This window comes from Peromyscus maniculatus, chromosome 1 (genome assembly GCF_049852395.1).
Source record: "Peromyscus maniculatus bairdii isolate BWxNUB_F1_BW_parent chromosome 1, HU_Pman_BW_mat_3.1, whole genome shotgun sequence".
Classification (NCBI taxonomy): domain Eukaryota; kingdom Metazoa; phylum Chordata; class Mammalia; order Rodentia; family Cricetidae; genus Peromyscus; species Peromyscus maniculatus.
The window spans coordinates 111,154,895-111,174,254 of record NC_134852.1 but is presented as its reverse complement, the minus strand read 5'-3'; the positions used below and the strand labels follow the sequence as shown (position 1 = coordinate 111,174,254).

The 19,360-nt window shown below is 44.2% G+C and overlaps 1 protein-coding gene across 9 annotated transcripts in view; it reads right to left on the bottom strand.

Moving 5' to 3' along the window:
- Positions 1 to 19,360, bottom strand: part of C2cd3 (C2 domain containing 3 centriole elongation regulator) — a 119,514-nt gene that overhangs the window by 50,132 nt on the left and 50,022 nt on the right. For all 9 annotated transcript variants that reach the window (XR_013043554.1, XM_042279658.2, XM_042279667.2 and 6 more), the window contains 8 exons: positions 15,706 to 15,952; positions 12,615 to 12,795; positions 9,874 to 10,057; positions 8,614 to 8,786; positions 7,056 to 7,179; positions 3,883 to 4,151; positions 3,164 to 3,253; positions 1,670 to 2,272 (listed from right to left, as the gene is read on the bottom strand). Coding sequence is in view for 8 of the 9 variants with exons in the window: in XM_042279658.2 (XP_042135592.1) it covers positions 1,670 to 2,272; positions 3,164 to 3,253; positions 3,883 to 4,151; positions 7,056 to 7,179; positions 8,614 to 8,786; positions 9,874 to 10,057; positions 12,615 to 12,795; positions 15,706 to 15,952 (1,871 nt within the window). In the remaining variant the exon portion in view is untranslated. The remainder of the gene's footprint in view (positions 1 to 1,669; positions 2,273 to 3,163; positions 3,254 to 3,882; positions 4,152 to 7,055; positions 7,180 to 8,613; positions 8,787 to 9,873; positions 10,058 to 12,614; positions 12,796 to 15,705; positions 15,953 to 19,360) is intronic.

Sequence of the window (19,360 nt, the reverse complement as noted above, 5' to 3'; positions counted from 1 at the left end):
CAACAAAAGGTTAGTCATATGCCTATAATCTCATCACCTGGGAAACTGAAACAGGAGGATTATGAGTTCAAGGCCAGTCTGAGATATATCACAAATTCTACACCAATATAGGCTATATTGAGACACCTTGTTTCAAAAACACCAAGCAAGCAAGCAAGCAAGCAAGCAAGCAGAAAACAACACCCAAACCTAAACCACACACCAACAAGAAAACAACAAACCAAACCAAACCCCCAAGGTTCAGAGGAGCAGAGCCTAACTGCTGTAAAACAGGGTCATGACCTCAGTTCTTTAACGGTATAGAGCAGGGAGGCAACTGACCTTACAGGAGTGTTAAAATGAGTAAGTGTCATGTTTGTACACAACCCAGTCACGGGCCGCTGTGAGCTCAGTCTAGAGGGCTTGCCAGGCTGCCAAGAGACCCGGGGTTTGATCCCCAACACCAATGAACAAGACATGGTGGTCCACACTTGAGATCTTAGCATTCTAGAAGTAGAGGTAGGAGGCCCTGGAGTTCAAGGTCATCCTTGGCTACATAGTGAATTTAAGGTGACCTTGGGCTATGTGATACATGAGACTCAACCACACTAATGAAAAAGAACTTAGTTGGCTACCTTCAATTCATGCCACATGACAGTCACTAGATAGACTGCAAAGCTCTATGAATTAATTCTCTATCCAGAACCCATTATAGTAACCTTTCCCAGTTCTTGGAAAAAAGACCAAATGTTTCTGCTTTGATGAGACGAATTCTCTTGAGCACTGTTCTGGCTTTATCGCAGTGTTTTGTAACCTGTATACCCTGAGACCCAGCTGATTCAGGTTACTTAGAGCATTTGCAATCTACCTAACCGCTTCATGCCTCTGTGTCTTCACACTTGTTCTTCCTCTTTAGAAAACCTTCCTTAGCTAGGAGGCATGGTCCTAGCATTCGGGAGGCAGAGGCAGGCGGATCTGTGAGTTTGAGGCCAGCCTGGTCTACAGAGTCAATTCCAGGACAGCCAGGGGTATGTAGAGAGACCCTGTCTCAAACAAAAACCAAACCAAACCAAACCCATTCTTTCCCCCTTCCCCTGGCTTATTCCTAAACCCTAAATCACTTCGGTTGAGATTCTGTCCTTTAATCGAACCGTAAGGACCATGAACCCTCACAGTCCCATCTGAGAACACCATCTTTTCAGTTCTTATGCTTCATATTCATTGTTTACGGTCACAGTCTTTTATTAGAATATAAACACAATTAGGCTGGGAACTAATTCTTACTCATATTTCAGTTCCCAGGGCCAAATACATAAAATAAGCACCAATGAACATTTGAAATAAAAGTACACAGTGCATTCCATTTGTAAAATTAACTTTTCATTTTTGCTTTATGAACCAGGTTAGTGGCACACAGATTTTCTTTACAGTCCCAACATGCGCTCACCAGAGAAGATGAATATCCCGAGGAATATCCAGAGAAAAGACTATCCTTGGCAGATATTCTTTTCAGTGTAGTAACTAAACCATCACCCTCAATGATCACACAGGCTCTTACACATGTGTGAAGGTAGTCACTGAAATTCGCTCAACCTCATTCTACACGCTACCATCTTACATATACAAATCTGATGAATTTATGTTGAGAGCAGGTGCCCAAACAAAGAGTTAGACCTGAATGTTCACTCACCACTGACAGTTAGTGTCCTCTGTGATTTTTCCCCGAGTCTGGACAGGTCTACATAGGCTGAGCCAATCCAGCTGTCAGTCTGGTGTGGCCTCTCTAAGCTGTCATTGCCGTATGCTCGCCACACTTGGATCTCTAACTTCTCCTCTCTGAAGTACCACAGCAGTGACTGGCTCCGAGTGACCTCTGTTCTTTTGGATGCCTTGAAAGTAACCAGGACCTGGTTTTTGTTTGTAGATTCCTTAGGCTTCCTGAGAGGGGTCCAAAAGGCTTCTTGACTGTACAGCTTGTAGCGAAGGTAGCAATATGTATTCTTATGAATGTTCCTGTGGCCTGCGAGCAGCACACAGTGGAGAGGGAGCCAGAGTCTTGGGGTGGAGATGGTGACAGTGGCTGGCACCTCTTCTTCCATCTTGACAAGATCCTTCAGGCTGCCGTCAAAGGTCCAGCCCAAGAGCTCAGCAGCCTCCAACACCCGCTCTCTATCTCCAGGGTGCGTGAAGGAAATAGAGAGCTCCAGGCCTCCTACAATCTTCTGCATAAACTCGAGGTCCCGAGACAGGCCTTCATCTTCTGGTAAAATGACAGGATACCATCCTGTGATCCCTTATGGGAAAAAGAAAAAGATTTTCGATCATTGTCTTCAAAGAGAAAACATACCCTCTTTGTAGCTCAGATTCCCCACTGCCCCGCCGGCCCAATGCTGAATAGAAAGCATGCCCACTCTGAGTTGGGAGCTGGTCTTTCTCGGATCACTGAGAAGCAATGTGATAGGTAGGAAGCATGAGGCTAGGCCTTGGAAGGTCTGAGTTCGTTCTCTGGCTGAGACCCCAAACTAGTGGTTTATTCTGGACAAATCACTAATCTCTCAGAGTTCTTGTTTCTATATGGTAAGCATGGGAAAATTCACATGGATCTTATTCACCAAAGTTGTTATAATTGCTAAATGACAATGGTGGAGGAAGTGTCTGGAAGCTGAACCGTCGTCGCCATGGTATTGGGAGTGAAAGGAAGGGAAGGGGACAGCAAGTCAAGTGGTCGGGGTCCTGGACAAACAGAGTGTGTTCATCGGCCAGGCCTTTATACGGTTATCTTTATTCCACTTGGAGTGGAGGACAGGAGAGTGAAAATAATGGGGGAATCCTGGCTAGATTTCAAGTTCTGCTACTGAACAGCTGTGTGGTTTTGGCAAATCAACTTCTTGGACCTCATCTCCTCATCTGTTAAATGAAAATGATGCCTCTGTATCCTGCTGAGGAAACATGTCACAACAGTCTGTAGCTTCTCATCACCACTGCCATCATTCCTGGAGTAGCATGGGTTTGACCTCTGCAGTGAGTGGGACAGGCCTTCCAATGTCTGAGAGAACTGTGAGGGACCTGGGTGAGTTCACAGCATGTCTTTGGGGCAGGCTTCCTTGTGTATTTTGCATGGGAGATAGAGACAGGATTATTTCATCAAGGGCAGGATCAGCACATGAGTACTCAGGAGCCTTACCTGATCTCTTGACCAGCAGGTCTTTGGTTGGAACCTTGACTACTCCAAGCAGATAATCTTTGCACGAGTGGATACTGGCTATGTCACTGACTGTTAAGTGAAGCAAAAGTGGATAATTATTGGCGGGTTACTGAGGCCTGTTTACAGTATACTCCTGGAACATTTCATTCTACACACGAATCAGTGCTGAACTGTTAGATCAGGGATTATCTTGCTTACATCCTAGTCAGAATCTGAATGTCCTTCAGATGTGTTACTCACACAGGCATATGGGAAGGGTGTGCATAACTCAATGAGCACATGTCTATTCTTTAGATTCACCCATTAACATTTTTGTTATATTTGTTAATTTGTTAATACAATTGCTGTTTCCTTCTACACTCTTCCATACACATTTCACAAGCTTATTTTCATTATGCCCTTTAGAAGTTGTAAAGATTAAGCTGTATGGTGGTGGTGCATGCTAATCCCAGCACTTGGGAAGCAGAGGCAGGTGGATGGATCTCTGTGAGTTCAAGGCCAGCCTGGTCTACAGAGTGAATTCCAGGACAGCCAGGGCTGTTACACAGAGAAACCCTGTCACAAAAAACAAACAACAAACAAACCAGCAAAAGATTATGATCCCTCTTTCAATTGTTCAGGGTATCTCCTAGGAAGGAACATGCCATCCACAGCAGAGCCTCATTTGATTCTGAAGGTGATGGTCGTTTGGTGCTTACCTGACTTGGTATTTTCATGATAGATGGCAAAAATAATTTCTGCAAACTCCAACAGCTCTGCCAGGAAACAGGCTTCTCCACTACAGTGCTGAGTCACCAGGTTACAGGGGAACTCAATGTGATGGGAGAACTCGGGGCAGAAGGAACAGGCCACAGGGCGGGTTCGGCGCTGTTCCCCCTTGGGCAGGAATGAGAGATGAGTGGTGACAGAAGTATTGAGTCCTACGGTGGCACTGAACTGTAGAGCGGGTTCCTGCTCAGCCAAAGCCCTGGAGGGGACAGACAGGAAAGGAGAAGGGGATACCACAACGTCATCAGAAATCAGCTCGCACGCCCAAGAAGCAGCTCCACTACTGTCAGAGGATCTGAGCATGCGTGTCAACCCCTCTCTAGCTAGGCTTTGGCAGGGCCACAGAGCGCTTTCTTAGTAACCTAGCTACGACAGCATATTTGCAGGGAGCGGTCCTGAAGAGGAGTATGCACTGCGGAGGTTCACGGGTCAAAAGCGGGGACACTGGAAGAAAATACTAAAACTTGTTATCATCTATACTAAAGTTTCCCTATTCTATATTTAATAATGTATTTAGCATATTAATACAGAAGTACCTGAAGATAATTTATACATAAATAAGCACAGACTAATTTGAAAATATGCTAATTTCTAAATTAAAATGCTCAGTTAAAATTGCTTAGGCCACTGCTACTGACAGCAGGAAACGCGAAAGTTTTAATGTAGGAAGTAACCTGATTAAAAGCTACCCTGAGAGTCTGGGGACAAGGTTACTCTGTCACCACCACAGAGTGAGACAAAAAGTAGATCTTGACAACTTTCTCTAAGAACACACCAAAGCAGGATCACTCTGTGACAAGCTCACCTTTGACTCCAGTCTTGCCTCCCCTCCTTCTAGAGAAACTTACCAAGAAAATCAATGGAGCAAAGTCTTGCTCCTTTGAGCCCTTTCCTAGATCAGCGAATCCCAGCTGGATGCTAGGCATCCTTAGTGGTGCCTTCTCAGCTAAGACGGCCTCTGCTTCCCCACGGTGCTCACTGTCTGACCGTGATGAGCAGAAAACCCAAGTTGTTCAACAAAACTGATCGCTGTGCTCTTAGACAGCACACTGCCCGTCGTGCCGTTCACTGTTGGCAGTGAGTATTACCAGTTTTGTCAGCTAGGGTATGTGGGTCAGAGAAGGCTCAGGAATTCAGAGTACTTGCTCCTCTTTTTTTTTTTTTTTTTTAAGACAGGGTTTCTCTGTGTAGTTTTGGTGCCTGTCCTGGAGCTTGTTCTGTAGACCAGGGTGGCCTCGAACTCACAGAGATCTGCCTGGCTCCCCCCCCCCCCCCCCCCCCCGCCCCCCATGCTGGGATTAAAGGTATGCACCACAGCTGCCCGGCTATACTTGTTCCTCTTATAGAGAACCCTGGTTCTGTTCCCGACACCCACACTGAGTGGCTTACAACTGCCTATAACTTTAGTTCAGATGCTTTCTTCTAGACTCTAAGGGTACTTGTATGCACATGGTATACACACGTATACACACACACACACTCTGAAGGCACACACACAAACAGATCAAATAAAATAAAATGTAAAACTATCCCCTGGAAGAACTTACACTTTTTTTTTTTTTTTTTGGTTTTTCGAGACAGGGTTTCTCTGTGTAGCTTTGCGCCTTTCCTGGAACTCACTTGGTAGCCTAGGCTGGCCTTGAACTCAAAGAGGTCCACCTGGCTCTGCCTCCCAAGTGCTGGGATTAAAGGCGTGCGCCACCACCGTCCAGCATGAACTTACACTTTTTAGTGCATTTTCACTATTTAATTTTGTATGTGCATGGAGGTCAGAGGACAACTTGTAGGAGTTGGTTTTCTCCTTCCACACAGTGCATCCCAGGGACTGAACTCAGATCATCAGGCTTGGCAACAAGTGCCTTAAACCACTGAGCCATTTTGCCACCCCCTGCAAGTATTTTGATATCACTAGGATGTTGCTGGGTGCTCACTACAAAAGTCACCTGGAGAGTTGGTAAGGGGTGGCTTACTAGACGGGACCGTTCTCCGCTGCTTCGGCATCACCCTCACATGGCAGTAAGCCAGTTACATACTTAGACACCGGGAGAGTTCAAGGTGAACAACCTGACAGAGTCACACGAGGAGAAGTCAGGGAACAGGCCTTCTCTGGAAGTCATTCTCAAGTGAGCTAGTTTGAGGCAGGAGCCTGACCTACTTCTGTCAGTGCCCATTGCTGCTAGAGCTCATCCATGTGGCTTGTGGGGTGCAGAGGATTTCGGAAAGTGTCTTTAACTAGAGGAACTGATGGTCTAGTGTGGGAAAATGCATGCCCTAGCAGAAACAGAACAGTGTGCTACAACCTAGGTGCTAAGCATAAAGGAGGGCTGCGAAGATGCTACAAAATCATTAGGAAAGCAGAGTGTAAACAGGCAAGAGGAACAATACTTAAGGCCAAGAGAAATAACAGCAAAGACCTGCAGGAAACAGCATGCTGTTCCCTTACAGAGAGAGACAAGGCAGAATAGACAGAAAGACAATGGACACGAGGAGGGGAAAGGTTCTTAATGTGTTCAGAAGCAACAAATGGACCAGGGACTGGAGCCTCAGAGGAAGCAGAGGTTCCAAAGACAACAGGAGGTCAAATGATGTGGGCCCTTATGAAACTGCAAGGACTGTGGCTCTCTTTTAACACATATGATCACGGTTGGAGTTAGTTTTAACAGGTCATCAGTCATTATGCTGAGAACAGATGCAGGGGTATGAGATGGCAAAACAGATGATACTCAGGGACAGGCATACGTGATCTTGGGTTTATAAAGGACATGCAGCAAGCGCATGGCATGGCTTGAGGGTGCAGAACATAACCATGGTGGGAGGGGCTAAGGAGAGTAGAACATGAAGTTGTTGCAAAGTGAAGAAACAGATTTGCAATAACAGTACCAAGAGTCTGCAAGTGACTTCCTGAAATTCTGGAATGCTTTCTTAATAGAAAGTCATGGTTAGTGAAATGGAAATTTTTCACAAGACCTTCACCTACATGGGAGCATCCCACTGTACAGACTGTACCACAGGAAGGTCTCAGTCAGTCACCCACACTGGAGCATCCCACTGCACAGAATGCACCCAGGAAGGTTTAAGAAGCACTTTTCTAGGGTGGACTTACTTGGCCGCTGCCTGCAGACCACAGGCTCTGATAATCTGGACCGAGATGGAGACAGCTCGGGCGGCAAGAACTCCCTCTGCTGTTCTTGGGCTTCTCCGGTACCTCAAACCCACATCCAGAAAACCTGACCAAGGAGAACAGGAAGAAAAGACTACCAGCTTGGCTGGAAGGATCTCTGTTGTTCGCTAGAGGAGGGAGGGGGATGGCAGCAATCACAGTGAGTGGGGCAGATCTGCCATATTGGGTATTGCACTTCAGGCAATCCATCACACGCCATCTTTTCTAAGGTCTTCCATACAGCCTCCGTCCAGAGACAACTTTAAGGAAGAACTCAACAAGTTTAATCACGGGGGCTCAGGAGGAACAACTCAATCTTAACCAAGGCAAGATAAAACCTTTGGTTTTTATGATACTTTTCAAAAAGTATCACAGACTTAGGAAGCGAATGCTGATCATTTTGCAGTTTGGATTGCCTTTCTGGAAACCATTTAAAGTGCCAAATTCTTGTTAAGCTCTTTCATGTTCTTTCTTTCTGTCTGTCTGTCTGTCTATCTGTGGTGGGGCTCAGAGGACAACTTGTGGGAGTTGCTTTTTCTCCTTCCACCAATTAGGTCCTGGGGATGGACTCAGGTTATCAGAGTTGGCAGCTGGTGCTGAGCCATTTTGCTAACCTTAATTTAATTTTAAACTCCTCTTGCAGCTGGAGAGATGGCTCAGCAGTAAGTGCATTTGATGCACGTGCAGAGGAGCCAGGTTCAAGTCTTAGACCCACCTGGAGGCTACCAACTGCTTGTAATTCTAGTTTTAAAGGATCTGATGCCCTCTTCTGACTTCTGAGGGTACTGCATGCATGAGGTTCACATACACATGGATAGGCAAATGCTCTTACGCATAACATCAAATCATCTTTGCTCTCACATATGTTCCATGACAGGTGTGCTCTCTGCACATGTGCATGCACACATGTGTCAAAAAAAGTTTTTTAACCTTTTCCCTTAATTTCCAATCCAAGCTAATTAATCTCATCAGGCCCACCTCTGCTCATGTTGGCTTAGAATAATAATTTTCTAGTGTATCTAAAAGGTACTTAGCATTTATGCTATGAGGGCTTTTTAAATGCTTAAGAGTTCAAGGTAAAATGAGACAAGCAGCATTTATACAGAGTCCATGCAACTGTGAGTTTTCTAAAATCATGTGCAAAATTTGCAATATATGTTCTACATCCTCTTTCTTTCTTTCTTTTTTTTTTTTTTCTCTTTTTCTTTTTTGGTTTTTCTCTGTGTAGTTTTGGTGCCTGTCCTGGATCTTGCTCTGTAGACCAGGCTGATCTCGAACTCACAGAGATCCGCCTGGCTCTGCCTCCCGAGTGCTGGGACTAAAGGCATGTGCCACTGTCACCTGGCTACATTCATCTTTCTAAGAGAGGGTGAGACTCATAGGTCTTGTGAGAGACTCGAAAGGGTAAATACCCCAAGTAAAGAATAATTAATTCAGCAAGAAAAAGGATATTTATATACAATGACTTTGAAAAGGAAAGACATATTAAGTCTTCAGTTACCTGATGACTGGTTCTTCAATTCTCTACTGTTCTCAAGTCTGGGGGTTAATGGGAGATTAAAGTTCTGCATTCCCGTATCTTCACGGTGCTGCATGGTTACCATGGCGCAGATCCTTGATAATGGCAAGGTTCCTTTGGCAACCATCTGGTCCCTTACATTAGGATAATAGTATCTGAAAACCACAAAAGCACAAAATGCCAGCTGGAATAATTAGGTGGATGAACAGCGCAATCTGCCCCGGTGATCAGTTTTCAGTAGCTAGTTATCTGTGGAGCCAGCTGTTTTGGACTGGTGATATACAGTGGTGGCTGGACCGGCAGCAGATGCTGCCTATTACATGGAAACAACCTCATACAGCACACGCTCGGCTCAGGGTGACAAAGCTCTGTATCCTACAACTTTCTGTCTGAGGATCTGCTTGTGCCTTGGCCTTCCTCAAAAAACGTCCACCCGATAGCAGCCCAAGTGGCTCTGGGTGGGGCGGCCTCTCCCTCTTCTCCACAGCTCTTCTTTGTTTCTAGGCCTATGGTATTCTAGTGTGCACGAGGATGAGACTCCCTTAGTACCCACGCTGTTTTCTTTTCAAGTCAAACTGATCTGTTCCTAGATCGTAAGCTGTGCATCAGAGCTGGTGGGTGTAAAAATCCATTTTGTGCTTGGTTTCCACCTGATTGTAGAAAGTATTTTTGTCATGTGACAGTGCTGTTTGTGATCTCATTTCTCTTCCTTTACATTCCTTTGTATTCTCTTTATCATTTTAGTAGGTTTCCTGGAGGTGTAGACGCTGGGGCGGGGATGACATCTACAATCAGTCCAGCATTCTTTCTGGGAACCATCCAGTGATTGGAACATTAAGTGGATTCATGTTTTGTGAAGACTATTTTCTGATGGTGGGAAGAAGTTAGTTTAGAAGTGGGGAGAAGAAGTGGGAGGCTGTCACAGCAGTTAAGCATCATAAAGACCTGAAGTAACCCAAGCGGTAAGAGCACCAAAAACGGTGAGTGCTATGCTTGAGGGACAGTAGCAGATAACACTAACAGGATTTTACTCCTGCCCTAGGTAGAAGTATAGACCTAGCTGCTCAGAAGAGCCCAACGTGTAAACTGCAGACAAAAGCTGCGGTCAAATATAAAGACTACAAAGCCAGGGAGGGAGGGGTCCGGCTGAGCGTCTTACAATAGTTCCCCCTGACCAAGGCAGGATTCCTTATGACTGGGCACTTCCTTCCTAAGCAGGGGACTGGGGTGTCCATACTGTACCTGCACCAGATTTCAAACTGGACTCCCCCTCCAGGCACAAGCCCCTGGGAGGAGAAGGCACTCAGCAGGAGCCTTTGCACTGGCACGTCAGCTGGCAACAGGAGCGAGTGGTGGTGCTCGCTACTGAAGATGGGATCTGGGACACACAGTGTGGTCGAAGTTCTAAAGGGCTTCAGAGTGACTCCTTAGGGAAAGAAAAGAGTTGAGAACATCGCACACACAAACATGCTGTATCTGCAGCACACTGACGTACATACAGAGCAGTCAATTCTATCTTCATGCTATTCCTGTGAGAACACAAATGAGAATATGGACACCTTGAAGGTATTAAAGAGAGTAGGTCCCAGATCTGCTACTTCCCACATCTTCCAGCTGAGTTACTCCTAACATTTCTGTGGTTTTGGTCCAGTGAGCAATACTGAGCAGATCCCTTTTCTGGTGGACAGTATCCAAGTTCCATGTCCTTTCAAACACTTACTAGTCTCTTAAACAATTATACCTGCCTCTGTGGGTAAGAGTTTTCATGAAGGTTTTGCTTTGCCTTCTTTAAAAGACTGATGATGCTAACTAAATGTCTGGCAATAATTTGTCCACCAAAGCTTCAAGTGCTGAAGACTCAGTCCCTAGTGTGGCTGTGGTGTAAGGTGGTGGAACGTTCAGGAGGTGGGATCTGGAGGGGAGTGCTTAGTCGATTGATGGTGTTCCTCTCAAGGGATTAGTGCCAGTCTTTTGGACTAAGTTAGTTCTTCCAAGAATAAGTTGGTACAAAGTAATGCTACCCCATGAGCTTGGCCTTCTGACCTTCTAATTTGGCTTATCCATCATTCTGACCCGGCCAAGGGTCTTCAGTAGAGGCCAAAGCAATGGAGGACATGCTACCTCCAAAATGGAGCTAAATTAACCTTGTTGATTTTCTGAAAGTCAGAGCCTCAGACATTTTGCTATATCACCAAAACAAACTAATATAGTATTTTTCTAAGTGCTTATTAGTTATTTGTATATCTCTGAAGACATTTCTATTCAGCTCTTAGCCCAATTTTGGTCGTGTGTGTGTGTGTGTGTGTGTGTGTGTGTGTGTGTGTGTGTGTGTGTGTGTGTGTTATAAAGAGTTAAACCCAGGACCTTATATATGCTAGTCTGGTTCAACTGCTGAGCTGTAACAGCAGACTTTCTATTTTGAGACAGTTTCACACTAAGTTGCCCAGACTGGCCATGAACACGATCCTCTTATTTCAGTTTCCCAAGGACTGGAACATTACTCACTTTTATTTTATTTTATTTTATTTTTTGAAATGGGGCTCAGGTAGCACAGGCTAACGTCAAGCTTGCTTTGCAGCCAAGGATGCCTTTGATCTTCTGATCCCCCTGCTTCCACCTCCCAAATGCTGGGATCACAGGTGAGCATCACCGTGTCTGATTTATGTGGTGTGGTGCTGAGGACCAAGCCCAGGGCTCTGTGCATGCCAGGCAGGCACTCCCCCAAGTGAGCCACACCCCTAGATGTTTTTAAAAAAAGACGTTTCTAAGAGTTTGTAATATATTCTGGCTAAAAGTTCCTTCTTTGATCTCTAAAGTAATATTGAACCTGCTAGCCAGACATGCAGAATGGTGAACACTGCTTCCTATCAGATAAGATCAAACAAGGCAAAACCCTGCCTTCTTGTGTTATTTCTTGGAGATGATCAGAAGACGGAGATGGAAAGGGTAGGGCAGTATTGTAAAAGAAACTCTGGCTCTGGGTCTAGGTCTAGGTCTTTTATTTTCTTGAGATCTGATAAGGTATCCCAGGATGGCCTTGAACTCCCAATCCTCTTGACTCAGCCTCCCAAGTGTTGGGATTAACAGGTGTGTACCACCATGCTTGACCAGGGTTGGAATCCTAAACTTGGCACTTGTTAATGAGGCGGCTCCAGGCAAGTTGCTTAATGCTTCTGAACTTTGTTTTCTCTTTTGCAGAAGAACAGAATAGAATCTACCTAGAAAAGCAGTTTGTAGGATTTAAGACTATGACCTATATGAGATAGTTGTGTGGACATTTGTTCCTCAGGCACAATTGTCCAGCATCTTCAATTCTCTAAAGTATTCAGTGACTTTACAAAGCATGACTGCCACAAAATATCAGTAAAACACACACACACACACACACACACACACACACACACACACACACACACGGATGTAAATAAGGACTAATATATAACTAACTGGTAGATTTAGGCAAAGGGTACACAGAAATTCTTTGTACTATTTTTATAAGTATTCTTTAAATCTCAATCATATCAAAATAAAAAGATTATATGAATCCACGTTTTGTTATTCGTCATTTCTACGATTGAAGTGCTGAAGCAATGGTCAGAAGACACCTGGAAGACACTTTGCTTGAGAAACCTTGTCGAAACTTTCCAAAACCAGAGATTAGGGAAATTCTGGCATATTCTCTAACTCAACACAAACAGCCAAGTGCACCAAGAAAAAGTACAGTGTATGAGTGTGTTGCTTCATGTTACTAGTATACATGAAAACATACTATGAATACTATGACCATACCAAAAAGGTAGTTAGTTAAAAAGGAAAATGCAAATTTAGGCCATCTTTTATGTTACGTGTCCACATAACTATCTTATCCCTAGGTAAGATTGGGAACAACAAACAAGATAAAATCCACTCAGGAAAAACACAGTTCCTAAGTATGTCCAATAAAAGAACCAAGCATGAGTAGAAGATGTGGACTCCCAGCCTACCGTTTTCAAGGAAGTCAGGTCCTTGGAGCACACTGGGTTGGGAGTCTTGGGATGGAAAGCAGTACTGGACGTAACAATCCGCTTCTCCCCAGACTGTTGCCTGGAGGGGCACGAGCCCTTTAACCATCACCACATGGAACTCGAAGTGGTGCTCCATCAGCCGGTTTCCTTGGCTTTCTGGCTGTGAAATGAAACAGACATTGGGGAGCTTTAAAGATGAGCCTCTTTAGAATACCCTTGCTTGTTTATGGAGAAACCTAGTAGAAATCTACAAATAACTCTCACAACTGCTCAGTGTAACCAGAACAAGCAGGGTTTACCCTAGACCATAAGACTGAGTCAGTGTCAGCAAGTCCACAAATATGATTCAGCGCATGAATGGAACACAGGAAGATGGTCTCAGTTTCAACAAATGCTAAAAACGAAGGTGATAAAGTTCAACATCTGTTGTTGATAAAAGCACTTAGAACGCAGAATAGGACATTACTTCCTTAATAGGAAAAGGAATACATATTTGAAGCAAGCAGACATTAACTATTACTTCTAAATAAGCTGGGGATAATGCTGACTTGGGGAGGTAGTGAACACATAGCTGCTGAGAGTATTATATTACTTCATAACCACTCCTTGTGTGCTTACTGAGTGGTTACCATGAGCCAGGCACTGTATCCACGTTTCCCTTGTATTAGTGGTTAACATCATGACTGTTAACTACAGTCCAGGCTCACAAGCTGCCTGACCTCGCAGCCAGTGTTCTTTAGCTCTACCTTACACAGCCTCAGCTGACACTAGCAACCAGTTAACAGAAATGTTCAGAGGACGAATTCAGGGTTCAGCTCAGAGCGGGACTACAGGCTTTAAATAACACCCTAACTATGAATCTAATAAACTTAGAGAAGACTGCATTAAGTATTTGTTTTGAAATCCAAAAACATAAGTAAGCAATACTGGTGCAAAAGTTCCCTTTGGGAAATAGAAAGCTTACAATTTAATTCCTGGAAGAAAAAAAAATGGCAGAGTGGAGCCCTTGTAAGAGTTGTAACAGCTGTTAAATTTGGCCATATGGCACTAGAGCAACTTAATAATTGATCCTGCAGATGGTGAACTGGATGAAAGACAGTGTAAGAGGCAACAGTTACATGTGTAGATATCCAACCACACAGGCAAATCTCCCAAGGATTTCCTTGGTGAATGTACCCTAAGAATCATGTTCTTTCAATATGAATTTAACAGATTTATGAGTCTATATGGCAAGCTGAGGACGATATACCATCTAAAAAGAGTTGAGGATATTAAAGGATTATTCTTTATCTGTGTCTTTTATGCAATTCAATTAGCAACTTATAACTCCAGGCAATTAATAGTGACTTTGGTTCTATTTTACCACCTATTAAAAAATGTCAAAACCCACTGTATGCAGCTATGAAACTAAACATGGAAATGTAGGCCAGTATAACTTCTCAACTGTACAGCAATGTATAAAATAAATCACTTCTTGGTTAGTAGTGAAAAACAAGGCATTTCATTGTTACTTACCACACCGACTTTGTCAACACAAACGGTAAGATTTTACAGTCCTATATTTGGGTCTCTGTCTCTCGTAAGACAATTTAGTACACTGGAGGATTAATACCTGGCTGTCCAAACAGATTTTTTTCTTTTTGTGGTACTGGGATCAAAACCTTTTACACACTAGGTAAGTTATTAAAGATTTATTTGTTTATATTTTATGTGCATGTGTGTGTATCTAAGTATATGTATGTGCATCACATGTGTGCAGGGTGTTGGATCCCTTAGAAGTGGAGCTATGGGAGTTATGAGCTGTCTGATGTGCATGCTGGGAACTGAACCTGGGTCCTCTGCAAGAACAGCAAGTGCTCTTAACCACTGAGCCATCTCTCCAGCTCCAAAAATCTTCAGTTGTGTGTGTGTCTGTGTGTGTTTTGAGACAAACTTTCACATAGCCCAAGTTGGCCTTGAACTTACTACACAGCCAAGGATAGCTTTGAGTGTTTCAATCTCCTGCCTCTACCTTCCAAGTGCTGGGATGATGGATGTGTGCTGCCACACTTGGTTTTGTCCAGTCCTGGCACTAAAACACAGAGGCTCATGAATGCTAGCAAGCACTCTACCAACTGAGTCACATACTCAGCATTCCAGGTTAGTTCTTTATCAATGAACTATACTTCTAATCCTGGGTTTTGTTTATAAATTCAATGAGCTAAGAGGGATATAAAGACCATTTAAAATATAAGAGAAGAATACCAATACTCTTCTGATTTAAAACAAGCACTTGTGGGGCTGAGGAGATAGCTTAGTGTGGTGGGCTGTGGTTGTAATTTAAGTGCTCAAGAGGCAGAGACAGGTGGATGCCTGGGTTCACTGGCTAGTCAGCCTAACATAATTGGTGAGTTCCAGGTCCCATTGAGAAAGCCTGTCTTAAAGATAAAGTAGAGAGGGCTGGAACAATGGTTCAGTAATTAGGAGCACTGGATGCTCTTCCAGAGGGTCAGGGTTGATTCCTAGCACCCACACAACAGCTCACAATGTCTGTAACTCCAGTTCAAGTCTGATGCCCTTTTCTGGCACCAGGTACAAACATGGTGCACAGATGTATTTGTGAGTGAAACACCCATACATATAAGATGAAAACATTATTTAAAAATTAGGGTAGGGAGCAATAGAGAACAACAGCCAGTGCTGACCTCTGGCCTCCACCTGCACACAGATGTGCACATACCCAAATATATATATACACTATACACCACACACACACATACACACACACACACATACACACACACACACACACACACACACACACACACACACACACCCATGCCTGGAAGGTGGAGGGCTCCTGAAGAATGACTCCTGAGTTGAAGTACTTGCTGCTATATGCATGTGCACACACATGCACTTACACAAATAAAGTGCACATGCTCACACATACCTTCCCCCACACAAAATAAAGCAAGTACTGGAGTGTAAGTTATACTGTTTGCTGGAGCCTTTCACTGGGTAATGGTTTCACTAAAATGTGTAAGAGAAAATGAGATAGTTTCTGTGAACCATAATGTTGGGTCATTACCAAAGCAGCAGATGCCACAGGTGGCTGGTCCAGGAAATGGGCTGGCCTAGGGCTGAAGGGAGGGAGTATTCCTTCTTCATTCTTTAATCTTTGCAGCATCATTATCTGATCTGAAGAACCCATGGCTAAAAAGACTCGAAGACTCCCATTTTGGTGGCCTGAGAACACATCAATCACAGGCATATAGCTGTCGACAGCAACAACTGGGTACCTGGCATCAAGCAGCAGGCGAGAAATCTTGGGGTCTCTAGGGAGGAAGACATTGTGAATGAGCATGTAACAACCATCAGTCATGTCAGAGCTGCTTACTTGGTTCATTTTCTCAGCTTGTTAGAAATGGATTGATAACCAGAAAAATAAATTAGTGGTTTTAAAAACTAAGATTCTGTTAGTAACCAAACTAAAATTATAAGGCAGGTAAATTCAGACTGCATAAAGACAGAGCTGTGAGTGAGTCTAGTTTATCTTTGTAGCATGATGGCACCAAGTCCAGTGTCTGCAATGGAACCGTACTTCAGAGGGGGCTTGTTGAATGGCATTATTTTATAGTCAATGTGGTCAACTAGGAAAAGTATAGATCCCACAGTCTGGAGATAAGATCGGAGAACAGTACCAATGATACCTACCATCTACTAAGCATTACTACACAGAAGCACTAATCATTTTCATAGTGTTTTTAACCCATTTACACTGCAAAAGTTAGTATTATCCATTATTAACAGATGAGGAAATCTTGTTCAAAAGGTTAAGTAGCTTATATATTATATATTATATAATTATAAATAATATATATTATAAATTTTATATATATATGCATGTGCAGTTTGGAGCGTGTGCATGTGTGTGCACGTGCACACAGAACCTGGAGGCTGATGTCAACTTTTTCCTTGATTGCTTTCCATATTATTTTTTGAGATAAGGTCTCTTACTGAACCTGAAGCATCAATTCAGCAAGACTGGCTAGCCAGGAAGCTCCTGGATCCCCCTGCTTCCATTCACACGGTCCAGTTGACTTTATCTTTGCACTGTTCTACCACTGGTTACACCTCCAGTCCTGAACTATTTGATTCTAAACCTGAATCATTTTCTTTTACCAGCCTGGCTCTTGGTTGTAGTGGGTAGCCATTCCAGCTTTGACCTGGAAGTTCCAACCCCCACTGAGGCTTAGGTAACTCTCATGCCTACAAGGCGGGGCCAAGAGAGGACGCTAAAGACCCGAGATCTGGATGTGTTGGCGCTCTTGGTTCCTGGACCCTGGAAGCTGGAGCTAGACCGAGTGGAGTTTTCCAGAGAACATCGCTGGACTGCACTACACCTTTCCCAGACCCTGTTACCTATCCCTTCACTTGTAAGTCACCCCACAAAATAAACCTCCCGCCAGGCGGTGGTGGCGCACGCCTTTAATCCCAGCACTTGGGAGGCAGAGCCAGGCGGATCTCTGTGAGTTCCAGGCCAGCCTGGGCTACCAAGTGAGCTCCAGGAAAGGCGCAAAGCTATGCAGAGAAACCCTGTCTCGAAAAACCAAAAAAATAAATAAATAAATAAACCTCCCTTTTAACTACGTGGAGTGGCCTTAATAATTTCATCAATACTTGGTGCTGCCATGTACATGCTGTATGGCTTAAATCACCAACTGGACTTTTCACAGCCTGATTCCTTATTTGTGAACTATAGGTTCTGAAACTTCTACAAAGGAGCTGTGAGGACTGAACTGAGACAGCTCATGTAAATGCCAACCGAGGTACTTGGTTCACAGGAAATTCTCAGTAGTTGGTGCTACTGTTGTTTTGTCCTCCATCAACAAAGGATGGGCGCTAATGGGATACAAAGGGAAGTGAGGAAGAATAACAAGTCAGATGAATTACATCACTAAAAAGAGGTGGTGTGTGTGTGATCTGAGTATGTGTATGTGTGTGTGATGTGTGGTGTGTGTGTGTGTGTGTTTGTGTGTGTGTGTGTTGTGAATGTATGTGTGTGATCTGTGGTGTATGCGTGTGTGTGGTGTGAGTGTATGTGTGTGATCTGTGGTGTATGTGTATGTGTGGTGTGTGATGTGATGTATGTGTGTGATCTGTGGTGTGTGTGAGATGTGTGTTGTGAATGTATGTGTGTGATCTGTGGTGTGTGTATGTGTGGTGTGAGTGTATGTGTGTGATCTGTGGTGTGTGTGAGATGTGTATGTGTATGTGTGTGATCTGTGGGGTGTGTGTGTGTGTGTGTGTGTGTGTGTGTATGTGTGTTATCGGTGGCGGTGGTGGTGAGCTGAGAGGCTAGAACAGATATGGACAGCTATGGTTTCAGCAGTTCTCCTCCTCAGCCTGGTTATGTTCAATGTTACCATCATAAGTACTTACCTATTCCTGCAAGGCAAACCCATGCATTTTCTCACTAGAGCCTCATGACTGCTCCACAAGTGAGACAGTGACCCAGCATCAACCTTGTTTTAGAGACGAGGAAAAAGAAGCCAGAGACACTGAATTCCCAAAGCTACAGGACAACTTTCCTCGTTTGTACAATAAGGACCATGATGACCCCTCATGAGGTTATAGTGAAGCTCTAGTGAGATAATGCACACAAAAGTGTTGTCTGTAAAATTTACAACAGAGCCTTGCTTAATGCTAAAGCACTTAAAAACCTGCACTCTTGTGGGAGTCCGTTCTCGGGTTCCTCGAGGCTTTATCCAGCAGGTCCGCATAGAGGATGATCAGGACCACGAGCCTGAGTGCAGGTGTCTGAGATGGCCTGCACTTGGCTGTGCTGGGGGAGGAGGTCTTTTGCTCCACCCCTTGGCGTCTCTATAAAAACCCTGGGGCAGAAACAGTCGGGGCTCGTTGGAAAAGGTTCCAGGCCCTCTCAAGGCTATCCTTTATTTTCTATCTGTTTATCTCCACAAGATTCTCTGCAATAAATCCTTCTATCTAATATTTCCTGCTGCTCACACTCAAGAAAACTCTGGGGAGCTGTGGGGGTGGTGGGTAAACACCCTACACACTCTGAATCAAACAGAAAGGAAGTCCGTATGAGTAGAAGTAACTTTCAAGTTCACCAGTGTTTTACTAGTTATTAAAGAGATGTACAAATAGTTAGCAAATCTCAACTTGTTACAGAAATCTGGAGAACAGCTGCTATGAACCATATTGCCACTTGATGATGGAGAAGTCAACCATTAGCTGGAAGGAGCCCGGCTATCTGGTTCTAACCCAGGTTCTGCTCTGACAACTTATACAACAGATAGTGTAACTCCTTTGAACCTGGGTTCTGCTCTGACAACTTATACAACAGATAGTGTAACTCCTTTGAACCTGGGTTCTGCTCTGACGACTTATGCAACAGATAGTGTAACTCCTTCGAACCCGGGTTCTGCTCTGACGACTTATGCAACAGATAGTGTAACTCCTTCTATCCCGGGTTCTGCTCTGACGACTTATGCAACAGCTAGTGTAACTCCTTTGAACCTGGGTTCTGCTCTGACGACTTATGCAACAGCTAGTGTAACTCCTTTCACTCTCTACTCACTCTTCTACACCTGCATCGCAGGCTGCTACGAAGTTAAAGGCTTTCAAGTCCTAAGGTTCTTATCAAGCTCCTGAAGCTCAGGGACGTAGGTCTGGGTGGCAGCTTCCCACGGGAGAAAGAGCAAGAAGTGTGTGAAACT